The 16024-nt window shown below is 41.8% G+C and overlaps 1 protein-coding gene across 5 annotated transcripts in view; it reads left to right on the top strand.

Moving 5' to 3' along the window:
• HP1BP3 (heterochromatin protein 1 binding protein 3) overlaps positions 1–5526 on the top strand; it is a 38007-nt gene extending 32481 nt beyond the window's left edge. For all 5 annotated transcript variants that reach the window (XM_036352020.1, XM_036352019.1, XM_036352023.1 and 2 more), the window contains 3 exons: positions 1702–1813; positions 2992–3123; positions 3777–5526. In XM_036352020.1, the coding sequence (XP_036207913.1) occupies positions 1702–1813; positions 2992–3123; positions 3777–4071 (539 nt within the window). In that variant the 3' untranslated portion in view covers positions 4072–5526. The remainder of the gene's footprint in view (positions 1–1701; positions 1814–2991; positions 3124–3776) is intronic.
• The last annotated feature ends 10498 nt before the right edge of the window (positions 5527–16024 follow it).

Genomic DNA, 16024 nt, shown 5'->3' with positions numbered 1-16024 from the left:
ACTGAGCCTCCCAGCCAGGGCTACTTAGATTATTTTTTATTGACATAAACTCTGTAGCAGAAAGTACTTTTTTGGTAAAGTATATTTACCAAATATATGTCAGGTGGTGATTTGAGACAGGAATCCTTGCTTTAGCAGCATTACCACATATAGATATAGTGCATTTTCTCAGAACTAATAGAATAGGCCACTGGTATAGGGTGAAGAATGTGGAAGTTAAGTAACAGAAAATGCGCGCTAGAATATATTGTTTTAAATAAAAAAGTAATTTTGAAGTCTTAATAATGGCTTTTAACATATGTGCAATATCTGTATTTTAACATTATGAAGGAATGCTTTCTGGTGGTTTTCTTGTGTACTTTGAAAACTGGTTTTTAAAATAAACTTTCCTTACTTAAGATATATACTATATTTAATTGTGCAGTTGACCCTTATAGACTATTTCACAATTTTCTCTTGGCACAGTGGTAGAAGATGAAATTGGTTATTAACCTTTTCAGTTTCACTGATATTGCTGTCTTTTAGACACTGAATCACTATATTTTTTATGTCTTTGTACGAAAGGTAGCATTAGTGAGGCCTTTAGGAGCCATGGTATTGTGCTAGTACTCTTTGCTGATTGAGGAGAAATTGGTTTTGTTTATCTTTATGGGTAGTCTCCTAGATGATTATTCTTACAGGTACTCAATAAATGTTTGAATGAATGGAAATCCTATATAATAAAACCCTAATATGCAAATTGACTGAATGGTGGAAGGACCAGTCACTATGACACAAGGCAGGGCGGGGTGGGGGGGCAGCCAGTTGCCCCACAGATGGCCCTGGTCGCTGGCCAGGCCTAGGGACCTTACCCTATATATTGAGAACAATCTTTTAGATTTAAAAATTAAAACCTGGCAAGGCTACTATAACACTGAAAAAACAGGGTGATGCATTGATGACATGCATGGACTCTGGCTTGCACATTTTATGGTCAGCCCTGATTCTGACACTTATAACTGTGTGACAAAGCCAATTATTTAACTTCTCTCTGCTTCAGTTTTTCCACCCATAAGATGGGGAAAATGGTACTACTGCCTCAGAAGGATCATGTTATGTACTACTTTTTATAATCAGGGCAAAAAATTGTAGCTGCCCATACAATAGCAAGATGCCTTTCACCTGTATGAAAAATATGGTCATTGGTGCATGCAGCATCCCAGATTGCAAGAGGGATGTCCGACTGCCGGTTTAGGCCCAACATTCCCCGAGGGGTCCTGGATGGCAAGAGGATGCAGGCCGGTCTGAGGGGGGACACCCCCCCACACACACACACACACTCACAAATTTCGTGCACCAGACCTTTAGTAGTCTTATGTCAGCTATTAACCATATACTAGGGTATAAAACTATTTTTGCACACCTCTTTATAGAACTTAGACAAGTCACTAACTACTCTAGACTTCTGTTTCCCTTTCTGTGAAATGAGGAATTTGACTAGGTGGTCTCTAAAATCTTCTTCATTATAATTTAAGTCTTGCCACATTTATGGGCCTTAATGTTCAGTGAATTAGTTAATCCTTTGACCACAAAGGATTCACTTAAAATATGTCAATTACTGTATATGACAGGACATTAAATTTATGTATAACTGATTGTGGTGAAGAGAATTTCCAAGTTGGTATAACTAAACCACTTTCTTCTTTTTTGAATTTTTTTCAGTGCATTTGCTGAAGAAAACCCTGCAGAAATGCGAAAAGAATGGGTGGATGGAACAGATCTCTGGTAAAGGATTCAGTGGCACCTTCCAACTCTGTTTTCCCTATTATCCCAGGTAAACAAACATCTAGCCCATAATATAAAGTATTGGTCATTGTAAATTTAAAATCTGTAATTTACAGACTTGCTTAACTTATTTGACCCTTAGTACTATTACACTGAACTGAATATATTTGAAAATAAAGACTACTTAAGGCAATATTGTTTTAGAGAAAAAGTTTTACATGTAAGAACAGAGGAATTTTGGCTATCCTGCTAGAACTTATTGTTAGCCACATGTTTCTGAAATCAAGTACTGAATTCTTCGTGATCCTTGGCAGTAATTTTGATGTTTATTCCTTCTTTAATGAGCAATTGATAATGATAGGAAGCCTATTAGAGGGTTATACATATGTTTTAATTGTCTTGCATTAATCAAGTATGGAAAACATTGGCTGCTTCCAAGAATCCTAATCTGCCTTCTTCATACTGTAGAGATAGGGACATTTACTTGGAAACCTGTGTTATCTCTTCATTGAGCCAAAAATTGTATTGAACACCATTGGGCCAAGCATTGTTCTATGACGCTATGCTATATAGCCTTCTTATACTTACATTTCTAGTAAGATTTCATGACATGTACCACAAGAGCCTTATTTTAGCAGGAGTATAAAGTGTAGCTTTCTTATTCTTTGTGTGCAAGCATAAGTGTTACTGGCTGAATGCATATTATTTGACATTTTTCAAATATTAAACTTTAAATTAATTCTTAAAGTCATACACATAAAATGTGATGAATCAATTTGTTGCCCTGGCCATTGTGGCACAGTTGGTTGAGCATTGGCCTGTGCACCAAAAGGTCACTGGTTGGATTCCCAGTCAGGGCACATACCCCGATTGTGAGTTCAAGCCCAAGTCGGGATACATACTGGAGGCAGTGATCAATGTTTCTCTTTTACATCATTGTTTCTCTCCCCGCTTCCTCTCTCAAATCAATAAAAATATGGTTTTCTTTTTGTTTGTGTGTTTTTCTTAAAGGATCAATTTTATTAAATGTAAGGAGGAAGGGCATGAGGTATGGTCTGGGACTTTTATAGATTTGTCATAACTTTGTGTGTTCAAAATAGGTTCAATTGTAACCTGATACTTGTAACCTAACTTGATATCTTTGGGGAAGCTTGGAGGAAATGGGGGAAAATCAGGAGTATTCAGAGAATATGCATCTAGTTTCACGTTCTTTTTTTCCCCCCATAGCCCAGGAGTTCTATTTCCAAAGAAAGAGTCAGATGAGTCTCAAGATGAGGATGAGGATGAGGATGAAGATGAAGATGAAGATGACTCATCAGAAGAAGACTCTGAGGATGAAGAGCCTCCTCCACCTAAGAGGTGTGGATATGTGAAAACCCTCTAACTCAGAAGCCTTCTCACATTCTCTGTGTAACATTTGAACTTGTATTGTTGAAAATTCGGGGGCTGTGAACTTAGGAAATCAAGCCTGTGAATGTGTAATTTACTCTTTGGTCAAGCTTGTAAATATATCCATAGTTTGGTTATTCAAAGAAAACAAATTTCTTAGGAAAAACATGATGAAATTATGTGTAGACTTCCATGAATTGGTTGAATTTTATACAATTTGAATAAGGCCTTTAGTTATGAAAACAAAATAAATTATATTTACATTCTTTTTTTGTTTTAAGCCCTCACTTGAGGATACATTTATTGATTTTAGAGAGAGAGGACGAGTGAGAGAAAGAAACATCAATGTGAGAGAGAAACATCGACAGTTTGCCTCCCTTATGAGCCCTGATGGGATTGAACTGCCAACCTGTGTATGTGTCCTGACTGTAAATCAAACCTGCAACCTTTTGGTGTACTGGAGGACACTCCAACCAATAGAGCCACCTGGCCAGGGCTACATTTCTAGTTGTAGCACAAGTGACTTCTACGTAGTCATTTCTTTTTTCGTAAAGTATCTGGTCATCCTGGCAAAGTGGGATCTCTCAGGTGCTAAGTGACTGCCTTTGCTCTTTGTTTCACAGGTTGCATAAGAAAACCCCAGCCAAGTCATCAAGAAAGGCTGCACCCCTGAAGCAGAGAGGGTCTAAGCCTGTGCCTAAAGTCCCTGCTGCCCAGCGAGGGAAAGCCAGGCCCCTGCCCAAGAAAGCCTCTCCTAAGGCCAAAACTCCTGCCAAGAAAGCCAGACCCTCACCCTCCGTCATCAAGAAACCCAGTGGTGGCTCTACAAAGAAGCCTGCGGCCAGTGTGCGGAAGGAAGTGAAATTGCCTGGCAAGGGCAAATCCACCATGAAGAAATCTTTCAAAGCAAAAAAGTAAATTTTATAGGAAAAAAGGGTATTGTGATGAAATTTAAAATCTTATTTTCTAAGGTCAGTGTGCATTTATTTTAGTTTTGATGCTTTTAAAGTTACATTTGATCCCTCCACTCTGAACTTGTGATGAGGGAATATAAATAAACCGGTTTAGGTATTTGTTCGCTTTAGGCGCTGTCCTGGGTGCCTGCCCCTTCCTTTAGTCCTTTTAATTTCTGCGATAATTCTGGACTTTCCTGAACTGTATAATCTATACTTGTTCTTTTTTTCCCCTACACCCAACCTTTTTTTTAATAGTCAGTCTTGGCTTTTCTTATCCCTCCTAGTTCTATCTAAACAGTTGCAGTGATTTTTGTATTTGTAGAAGGCATCAAGAAGAGAATGCTGGGTCAGGTTCTGGAAGTAGAGGGAGGCAGAACAGCACTGACTGAACTGTAAAGCCCTGCCTGGAGACTCCAGTTACAGCTATAATAGTTAATCTTATTTATACAACCACTCCACTAGCCCTTTCTCTCTAACTATAAACACAGAGATGTCTTAGCTTTGGGAATAAGCCAAAAACATGATCTCATAGATTCTGAAGATGCAGGACTCCTTTGGGCCACTTTTCACTTTGATGATTTCCAGATATCTTTCACTGGCCCAGGGTATTGCATTCCCTTAACAGCAAGCACAAGTTCTCTCCACCACTTGGTTTTGGACTGAAGGGGAATATAAGAATATATTTAATTTGTGATTTCTGGTGTCACCTGTGTTAAAAAAAATCAAAACAAAATCAGATGTTTAAATATATTTTTTAATATTTGGAGCATGAATTCTCACTTTTTATTTGCCTTTTTTATAAGGAAATGTTGGAGAGTTACATTGTTGCTAATGTAGAAATGCTAAGTGGAAAAACACAATTTGCGAAAATAAACTAGATTCCAGATTCATGTATGGGTTCTTTTCCCCTTTTTTCCACAGCACTTTCGATATCAAGCAAGTGGCTTCCTTTTTGAGATGTGTTTTGTTTTTTTTAAAGAAATTAAATGAAGCCGAACTACCTAACCTCTTATTTGTATTTGTTTTAGTATTGTGAAGTTGTGTTAAATAGTACTGGCTTTCTACTTGAAAAACATTGATTCGGTTATCATTTATCTTCCCTGTGGCACTTGACATTTTATTGTCTTAAACTTTTCGGTGTACATCTTCTGGCCCCTGAGTGCTGCCAGAAGCAAAGATGTTTGTTTTATCCATTCCACTGGCATTGTCTCCTGGGATCCCTTCTGCAGCCTGAAGTGTGGCTGGGAAATGGACTTGAGAAGGTTGGCTTGAATTAGATTCATAATTATGTGTGATCCCATCATGAGTTCATTGGAATTTGTGTTGCATGTAAGGCAATCTTTCCTGTTGTAAATCTTCCTTTTTTAATGTACATATATTTTGAAAAATATGAATAAACATGAAATTTTAAAAGCTGCTGAATTGTAGCTTATATTTAAAGGTTTCTAGTATAATCTCAGAAACAGCTAAGTATTATCCTTACTTTGAATCTTTTCTACTCTTTGTAATAGCTGCCATCGATTTCCTTTTCTTTTTCTTTTTTTCTTTTTTTTTTTGAGAGAAAGGGGAAGAGAGAGAAACATTGATGTGAGAGTGAAACATCTATTGGCTGCCTCCTGCACATCCCCTACAGGGAATCAAGCCCACAACCCAGGCATGTGCCCTGACTGGGAATAGAACCAGCAACCTTTTGGTACCTAAATGACGCCCAACCAACTGAGCCATACCGGCCAGGGCCATCTGTTTCCTTTTTAAATACAAGCTCTAGTTGATGTGCTTTTTAATTCTTATATGGATAGTAAATGGTTTTATAAAGAGGTTTAAAATGTTTTTTATTTTATGAAGGTCCTTGTTTTTAAGATCATAGATCCTAGTTTTTAATGCCTAATGTTCATATAGGTCCTTGGATTAATTCCAGAAAATAACCCTAATAAAATAACCCTATTACATTGTTCAGCAGGTAATAATTCTAATAGTATGGGTATTAGGTACCTGTGCTAAGAATTCTCTACTCTTCTGGAATTAAAAGTAGGATTTTGGTTGGTTTCTCTGTTTTATGATGTTACTTTAAAAAAAGATGTCCTGAACAGGCACCTGGTGACTACATTGTCCATTAGATGCTCAAGATGTGCCATACTTAGAGAAATGTTTGGGGAATTTTTTCCTCCGGGCTTTCTAAAGGAGCAGAATGCATAATTTTTTTACTTTCTTGTTATAGAAAGGAAAACAGAAAACCCAAGAGAGAATCACAGCAATTTCTAGCATGGATCAGTGGCTTCAGTACTCTCCCTTGAGGTTTACTGAGTCAATTACAGTGTTTCATAAACTCTTACACCACCTACAAACTATCTTTGATAAATGCATCTCAGAAAGTGCTGGGAGGAAGATTGTTGGCTTCTTCACCTACTGAGAGACAAGGGATACTTTGCACAAAAACATAGAGACCTTTCATTAGTAATATAAAAGCATTCCACACAGGTAGACCTCCTCCCCCATTCTTACCATCCACAGGAATTAAAGGAAGCCTGGTCCAGTATAAATCTTAAAAAGATGAACATTTTTATTATGTCTACTGGGTATAATTAACAATAAGAGTACATGAAAACAAGAGCTAGGTAATATATTAATACCTTTGACTTTCTTTCATCAATCCTCTTTTACAAAATTTTGTCAGCTCTAGTCTAGGTTTGCTAACTTATTCTTACTAGTATACTTTCTTATACCTGCTTTAGAGAACCTGTGAAATTATTCTTCTTTAGGCTCAGGTCCTCTTGCCATCATCCTACTATATCAGAAGAGGTTAAGCCCGACATACTCATGAACTGCATTTAGCCAACTAAGAAACTAAAAATTCAAGAATATGGTTAAGGTTTCCCATTTTTAGAAGCTGCAAAGTCAAATCAGTTACTTTATTTCTCTTTTGTTTAAACAAAAACTCTTAATTTTACCCATGAGAGAAATCTTACTGTTAATTAGAAAAAGACCATGATTAAATCCCCTAGAGCAGTGGTCGGCAAACTGCGGCTCACGAGCCACATGTGGCTCTTTGGCCCCTTGAGTGTGGCTTTTCCACAAATTACCACGTGCGGGCGCACACATACAGTGCGATTGAAACTGTGGCCCATGTGCAGAAGTCGGTATTTTGTGGAAGAGCCACACTCAAGGGGCCAAAGAGCTGCATGTGGCTCGCGAGCCGCAGTTTGCCGACCACTGCCCTAGAGCAGTGGTTCTCAACCTTGGCTGCACATTAGAATCACCTGGGAATCTTTTTAAAATCCTGATTTCTGGGCCTCATCCTCTGGAAATTGTGTGGTTTTTTTTAATATTTTTATTGATTTTTTACAGAGAGGAAGGGAGAGAGAAAGAGAGTTAGAAACATCGATGAGAGAGAAACATCGACCAACTGCCTCCTGCACACCTCCTACTGATGATGTGCCCGCAACCGGGGTATATGCCCTTGACCGGAATCGAACCTGGGACCCTCCAGTCCGCAGGCAGGCCGATGCTCTATCCACCGAGCCAAACCGGTTTTGGCCAGAAATTGTTTTTTTGTTACTAAGTTGTGGCCTCACCTCATAACAAAGAAACAGAAGTTCCAGAGGATGAGGCCCAGGAATCAGGATTTTAAAAAAATTCCCAGGTGATTCTAATGTGCAGCCAAGGTTGAGAACCACTGCCCTAGAGGTTCTGATAGACATTACTTTCCAGCATGTAGAGTTGCTTTTGCCTTTTCCTGGTAGAACAGGTCGTCACTCAGTTCTGCAGAGCAGAGGCTAAAGAACCAGAACTGTTGGACCTCTTGGCTAAGGAACTACATCGCAAAAATCAGCTTAGAGGCTGTTAGAGACCAGTCTAAAGTATCCCTCACAGCACTGAGTTTTCCTTTTTAAAAAAAAATTTTTTTTAATTGATTTTAAAGAGGAAGGGACAGGGAAATAGATAAAAACTTCAATGGTGAGAGAATCATCGATCGACTGCCTCCTGCACGCCCCCTACTGGGGATCAAGCCTGCAATCGGGCATGTGCCCTGACCAGGAATCAGACCTCAACCTCCTGGTTCATAGGTCGACGTTCTATCACTGATCCACAATAGCTGGGCAGAGTTTTCCTTTTTTAAGAAATTAATCTCTACTATCTTTATTACTATATTTTTCCTTCTATTATTTCACCCATGGGTCTTAACTTCAATGGCTTTTTTTTTTTTCTATTGGAGAAATTTCCTACCTTCTATTATTTAAATTTATTAGCTTAGTTTTAATTGTTCCTGATTTGTTTTATCAATAGCTGGTATGTCAAAGGAGGCTTCAAAGGGTACCTTCCCGGGCCATTTTCAAAAATTGCAACTCTCTCTTCATACTATATATGAATGTATAATTAACTATTTCTTGTTAAATCTCTGCTTAGCAAAGAGACCTTTATGGTGCCTTGAATAGTTTGATAAAGTGTAACTAAGTTTTTGTTATAACGGTGGTAACAGCTAACACTGAGTTTCTTCTATATGTCCGGCACTGTACATGTATTAATTACCTTGTTTAACTCAAGCAACCCTATGAAACATCTCGTCCAGCACAGCCAGAGGTGAACCTGAGGAGGGGGCAGTGAAGTATTAAAGAAGACAGACAAGAGAATATAGTTGGGGCCAGGTGGGACACTGTTCTCAGATGAAGAGACTGTGACACTGCCTGCAAGCCGAGTCTATTTTATAGTCAGATCCCACGAGGCAAAGCAGGGCGTGGTCAAGATATTTACAGTGTTCTGGAGAGTTTCAAATCCAATTACATTCACCTGAGAAGTCTATATCACGCTTTGCTTTGGCAGCTCTTGCTGCACCTCCCGCAGCCTACATCACTTAGCCACCTGGGACCGCAGGTTCCGACCATAAGGTCAAGCTTACAACCATAGCCTTTGGCTATAATTGTGCTGGGAGGGCTTTGCCCTCCAAGCTGGGACCTGCACGTGGCTTTGCCATGAGAGGACTGTGCCTTCTCATTAGTCCGAGGCTTGAACCTGTCTAAACTCTCTAGCTGCTCTCCACAACCCTATGAGATGATAATTGTTTATTATTCCTATTTTATAGACGGGAAAGCAGGCACAGAGTGAGATTCAGAAACTTACCCCAGGTTGTAGTAAGTGACAGAGCCAGAATGAATCCCAGGGACTGACTGCAGAGCCATCTCCAGCTGCTCTGCTCTACTGTCTCCCTTTGGCAGTTTTTCAAGCTCCTGAATTCTCTCCTTGTCCTGCAGCCCAGTGACTCCATGTTCTATTCATGGAAAAGAAAGGGCTGCTTTGGAAGGATTTTGGAATGAGATGAAATTACTGTTTGCTAACAGGAGTCATGACTTTTGTTTTAAGAAGTCTGTTAAGAACTATTAGAATTAGATTTTGGATTACTAAGCTGCCCTAAGTTTTTTGGGGGGGACACTGCACAAGTACTTGGCCATTCTCAAACCCTAGCCATGGGACAGGACACTTTCCGGCTTCTTCACAATGTATCACAGGCAAATTCTTTTCATTCACAGGGTGCTGATGCTTGCGAGAGCTTTTGCTCCAGGATCCACAGCTTCTATCAGAACTTCTATGTTGCTAAGTGAGCAGCTTTCTCACTCTTTATAAACCGTGAATGTGTACTTTAGGAGGCCTACCAAGAGAAATGCCACAGTGGGACTGACAACTAAATTTTTTGGACATGATACCTGTTTAGTAATCATGAGCTGGAATATTTGAAATCCTTGCTCGTATACTGATGATTCTGAAAAAACCTTACTCATCCAGTCTCTCCTGTCTTTGCTTTTTTTGGGGGGGGTGGGGGGGGTGGTTGAGTGGAGGTCCAATCCTGCACTGCCTGGGGTTGCCCTGAAGAGGTCACTGACTGATTGAAATTTGCAGAGGAGTTGAGGGTTGATGCCCCTATTATTGCAGGGGCCTGGGGCTGGCCCCTTCTCAAGTTTTCCAATTGAGGTGATGGGATATAACCTCCTTGGGAGCTATTTGTAGAGTTTAAAGGCCGACCATTTTTATGGTATTTTGATCTACATTCCTTTGCCCAATGGAATCCTTTCTGACATCAGGGACAAACGGTTTTTGAAGGATTAATATTATTCCCTGATGTATTTCCAGGCTGTCGAGGAGCTTGCCATCTGGCCTGAGTATTATTATTTTTATTTGGGCATTCTCTGCTGAAGTGCCCAGATAAGCCACAAGAGTAGCAGTTCATATTTCTTTTATTACCTGTATTATTGCTGGCTTGTCCTATGCCCTGTACATATTGAGGGTATGTCTCCCCTTTGAGAGCTGCAGCTATAAATGCTGGACTTACATCAGCATACTGTTTTATAAAATCATTTATAGTTCCTGTTCTGCGAATTGGCCTTCCTGTCTTTGCTTTGTTTGCTCAATTCCAAAGGATACTTTCCCTAAAATCCAGAGTTACACAATATTCTTGCTTATCCATTTTACTGATTAAGGACTTCTCGTGTCAAACCTAAATCCCTTACGTCCGTGGTCGGCAAACTGCAGCTCGCGAGCCACATGCGGCTCTTTGGCCCATTGAGTGTGGCTCTTCCACAAAATACCATGTGCGGGCGCGCACGTACAGTGCGATTGAAACTTCGCGGCCCATGCGAAGTTGGTATTTTGTGGAAGAGCCACACTCAAGGGGCCAAAGAGCCGCATGTGGCTCGCGAGCCGCAGTTTGCCGACCACTGCCTTACGTTATTTGTGTGATTTAAATTTGCTAGTACAGTGTGTAGAATAAGTTTTAATCAATTCCAAATTGAGATTGAATTCTGGTTCCAGTGTGTCGCTCAGCCCAGCCTCCTAACGTGTAGCTGTGGTCCTACCAGTGATCGGTGGAGACTCTGTCACTAACGCACGCATGGCCTTGGCCAACCCTCGTCCTCTCCCTGAGCCTTCGTTTCCTCATCTGAAAAACAAAGGGGGTTCGAATCCACAATCATGTTTAAGAATAGCCACCCACAGACTGTGAGATTATTAAATATCAAAGATTGAATCATGTTCTCTACACACTGGTTACCAAGGCATTTTAGGATTTGGGGAGAGGAGGGAGAGGATTTTTTAAAATAAATGAACTAGAATGTCCAATTTTGTAAGAGTTTACTTTTGTTGTTTACCATTTATTATAGTTTTCCTATTACTAGGCTCTTTAATCATACTACCTCACATCCTCACAAATAGAAAAGATACATGGCATTATCCCCACTTTTCAGAAGCAATTAAATTTAGCGGATTTCCCCAAACTGAACATGTAATAAGTGATGGATTTACACCTGCACCTAGACATTCATTCACCTTTCCTCCACACCTTCCTTAGAAGTTGTGTGCACTGACAGCTCAGGTAGCAGGCCATATGGCAACAAGGTACAAGAGAGTCGAACAGAAAGATCAATGGGCCATGGCTAGCAGATTTTGGGGTTATTTTAACAGATTTTAAAATCAAGTTTCAAACTGCTAGGAGTTTGTTTAAAAATGAGCAAGAAAAAGAAGAAATGTATACATTTTAAGTTTCAAATGCCAGGGAGCAGGAGAGAAGAGAAACCAGTGGGTAAGAGGCAGGAGTGCCTTATAAGCCAGGGCCACCGGGCCTAGGCAACCACTAGTTGTCACCTGGGCCATACCTGGGGCCTTAGCTGGCTCTGGATGAAGAGTGGCTACAGGGAAACTGGCCACTCAGTGTGCAATCTTGGCTTTCTAATCTCTATTGAATATTGTTACCAGTTTATGGTTCGCAACAGGTGCTATTTTAAATAGTATTTGATATCGCCTGCCTTTCTTTACTTTCTGAAATGTATCCCTAGACTCGTGTTTTATTTGTTTCTGGCAACAAGGTCTCTAATAAGTGTTTCTGAGAAGGAGTCCTCTTTATTTTTTATTTATTTTAAATATATTTTTATTGATTTCAGAGAGGAAAGAGATAGAAATACCAATGATGAGAGAGAATCATTGATCGCCTGCCTCCTGCACACCCCCTACTGGGGACTGAGCCAGCAACCCAGGCATGTGCCCTTGACTGAAATCGAACCGGGACCTCCTGGTTCATAGGTCGATGCTCAACCACTGAGCCATGCCGGCCAGGGAAAGGTATCCTCTTTAGACCTGTACTTTGCAGTTAGGAATGTACTAGGATCCATTCCTCGTTCCCCAAATAGGGTACAGGTTGCAACAAGATAACATAGTGCCAGTTTCTGGGGCACCCGTTGTATTCCAAAGTATTTGGAGGGAATGCCGTTATATTAATGGTAATATCGAACCAAATGGAAGGGAGTGCAAAGTCCATAATAGTTAATAAGATAAAAAAGATTTTCTAGAAATAAAGCAGCAGCAGCAGCACTTTAGGCTCCACCAGGTGGCCCCCAGGGAGTGCACATTCACTCGCAAAACAGAATGACTGCCCAACCCATGACCCCCAGCGTCAAGGCGCCTGCAGTCTGTGTCCCCTTTGGAACTAACAGCACAACCTCAGGCAAGTTGCTTAATCACAGCCTCTCAAGTGGGAAGGTGAGAGTCGAACTGATTACATTTCCTGGATCCTCTAACCTCCACACCTATCCAACCAGAATACCCAGGAAGTAGAATCTGACCCTGCAGTGCTGTGGTCTGCCGTTTGAATGGATGAAAAGGAATCTTACTGTAATCAGCCTGCTCGTGCTGCCGTAACAATTATTTTCTCACAGTTCTGGGGTCTTAAAGTCCAAATTCAAGGTGTCAGCAGGGTTAGTTCCTCTGAGGGCTGTAAAGGAAGGACCTGTTCCAGGCCACTCTCTCTGGCTTGTGGATGGTCACCTTCTCTCCATGTCTTCACACCGTCTCCCCTCTGTAGGTGTCTGTGTCCAGGTTTCCTCTTCCTGTAAGGACTCCGGTCATACTGGGTTAAGGCCCACTCCAGTAATCTCATTTTAATTTGGCTCTTTACAGACCCTAGCTCCAAATAGAGTCACGTTCTGAGGTACTAGTGGTTATTTCTCAACATATTGATTGGGGAGGTGGAGGCACAATTCCACCCATAACACATCTTAGAATTTTTTAAAATTTCCATTCGAGGTTACTTATTTTGGGGGTGCATATAGGGAGTAAGTTGCAGAGGCAGCCATAAGGAGAAACTTGAGAGAAGAAAAATGGTGCTCAAGGTTAAAAGTAACTCTCAACATGGGGAGGTGTTACTGAGGAGACGGAGGGAAGCGTGTGCCGTAAAAACCAGGTGTGGGTGATGCTGTGCCCAGGCTTGTTCCAAGCACCCCATCTTAGCTCTAGTTTTCAGTTCTATTGTAGGATATTGGCTTTGAAATGATGTGATGTTACATCCCACTCACATTTGTCAGCTGGCAACCCCAGTGCCAGATTCTGGGATTTCAGAGAAAGGGGTAAATGGGTGATAGCAAGCTCACACCTGTGTGATTTAGTCATTGTCATTGACTCATCCGGAAATACCATGACATGGCCATGTGTCCTAACATGTTCAGAGATCATCACCTCACCCCACCCCACCCCCAGCTTGCCTTTTTTGTCATTCCCTCCCTGGCTTAATCTAGGTGACTTCTTTGGGCTTCCTGCAAAAGTGAGTCATTAATCTAACGGTTGACATTCTGTACCTAGTGGTGGCTCTTGAGAGCTGTGTTGTCAGGAATGTAGGATTAGATAAATGGGGCAGGTAAGGATGCAGCGATGGCTGTTCTAGGCTGCAGTCCTGAGTGGGACTAGGTTGGCTTGCCCAGGAGATGGCTGAAGTATGTTTCCTCTGATGCAAACCTCTGAACTTGTACATCTAATGTATCATTAGTAAGTCTACATGCATGGTAGAAGCTTGGAGTTTCTGTGCTGTTAGTGGAATTAGATCAATTGAATTTGGTAACCTAGAGGAATAGCTCACATGGGCAGTTACATTACTTTGATACAGAAATAAAAATGAAGGAATAAACTTCAAATGTATAAATGCATTAGGTTTTAAAACACTGTATTCCTATGTGGGGGTGAAGACCAATAAAAAAGGAATCCTTGAAGGCTATAAAGTCAAGAGTGAATGTCACATACCTCTGTCACACATTTATCTTTCCAGGCCTGGTTTCCATAGTGTTTGTTTTTTTTGTAAACCTGTATCCCCAGGACCTAGCACAGTACCTGCCACTCAGATCTTGACCCTCTGCCCCCTTATCCTGAGAAAGATTTAGAAGGCAGAATTACCCCTTTGGTTTGAACTATTTCACTATCTGAATTTAATTCCTGTCTTCCCCCCCCCACCACCACCTTTTTAAAAAATTTTGACCTGAAACAAATTCCTGTCACTATTTTTTCAAATATATTTTTATTGATTTCAGAGATGAAGGGAGAGGGAGAAGTAGAAACATCAATGAATGATGAGAGAGAATCACTGATCTGCCGCCTGCACAGCCCCTACTAGGGATGGAGCCTGCAACCCGGGCATGTGCCCTTGACCAGAATCGAACCTGGGACCCGTCAGTCTGCAATCTGATGCTCTATCCACTGAGCCAGACCAGCTAGGGCTCTTGTCACTATTTTGAAAATTGTATGCATCAGATCGAATTGTATATATCAGAAACGTGTTAGAGCCAGGAGTTAACAGAATTGTGGCTGTGTTGTTTTCTCTGAATTGTCTCAAAATGGACTGTGGATCTAGTAATTGGCAAGTCCTCTATTTAAAATTTTTAGGAAGCTAGTAAGAATTAACCCTTTAAAAAAAAGAATTAACCCTTTATCCTTTATGTACCCTGAGCTTCACAAATTGTGGTTTTTGGAGAGCCAGACCAATTTGTAAACCATCTTGATCCTTCTCATTCCTGGGCTCAAGGCTGTCACATGGCCTCCTCACTGAAGGGTTTCCCAGAGCACCTGGCATGTGGAAGTCAATAAACACTTGCCATTCAATCATGTACAAAAGACACTTAAGAATAAATGCAAAGTCTAATACCAGCTAATATTTACTGAGCACTTCGCTTACTATGGAACGGGATGGGTCGGGCATTGTGCCAAGCACTTGGCCCACATTAACTCATTGGAATCCTCCCGTCCCTGTGAGTCCGGTGTTAGTAACTCCTCCAGAAGAGTCACTCGGGGACCAAAGTGATTAAGGTGTTTGCCTGAGGTCCCATTTGGTGAATGTGAAGTGCCCAGACTTGGGACCACGCCTGTAGCCATTACACCTCACTGCTGCCTCTGGAAGGCGTTCAGAGGCTCTGGGGAGACAAAGGGGATGCCTGGTACCCAGGCTTGGCTCAACCCTGCCTCTTCCCGACTCCCCTGAGGTCCTCAGACCCAGGCCAAGTCTCTCTCTGCCAGGGTGCTCACCTCAGCCTTTGGTCCCCCCTGGACCTGAGCACCTGTGTCCTGGCTTTTCTGGGGTGTCACCGGGTTTGCGATTTGAGTTTTGGCACCTGGAGAGTAGAATGCCTGGCCTGATGGGAACAAGAGTGCTCTCCAGCTCAGAGCTGTCAGGGACACTTCTGGCTAGATTGGCGCAGCCCTTTCCCCTGCTGAGTGGATTTCCCCATCGAAGTGGGCTTCCTTGTAACGGAAGGGCAGGGTCCCGGCCCATGTACAGTGTTCATGAGGAGACGTCTTGAAGCAGGTCCCGAGCTACGCAGGCTCAGATAATCCTCTGAGAAGGGTTCGGAGGAAGATGAGCTACCCCCGCCCAACTCCAGGTGAGGGAAGGGAGGGTGAGACTGGCCGGGCTCCCCGGGACGGGACCCTGACCTCATTCAGGGCAGGCTCTGCCCTTCGCACTGGGGATGGACTCGCCTCCTGACCAGAACGGCTGGCTCTCTAGTTAGAGGAGTGGGACGACCAGCAAGAGGCGCGAGGGCTCCGCAGTGGGCGGAGGAGTCCGTCCCTGGTGGTCAGGGAAGGCTTCCTGGAGGAGGAGGACCGTTGGGGCAGCTTGG

The sequence above is a fragment of the Myotis myotis genome, unplaced genomic scaffold (genome assembly GCF_014108235.1).
Source record: "Myotis myotis isolate mMyoMyo1 unplaced genomic scaffold, mMyoMyo1.p scaffold_m19_p_2, whole genome shotgun sequence".
NCBI lineage: Eukaryota > Metazoa > Chordata > Mammalia > Chiroptera > Vespertilionidae > Myotis > Myotis myotis.
Note: the sequence above shows the minus strand (reverse complement) of the source record. Positions and strands in the feature narration are given on the sequence as shown.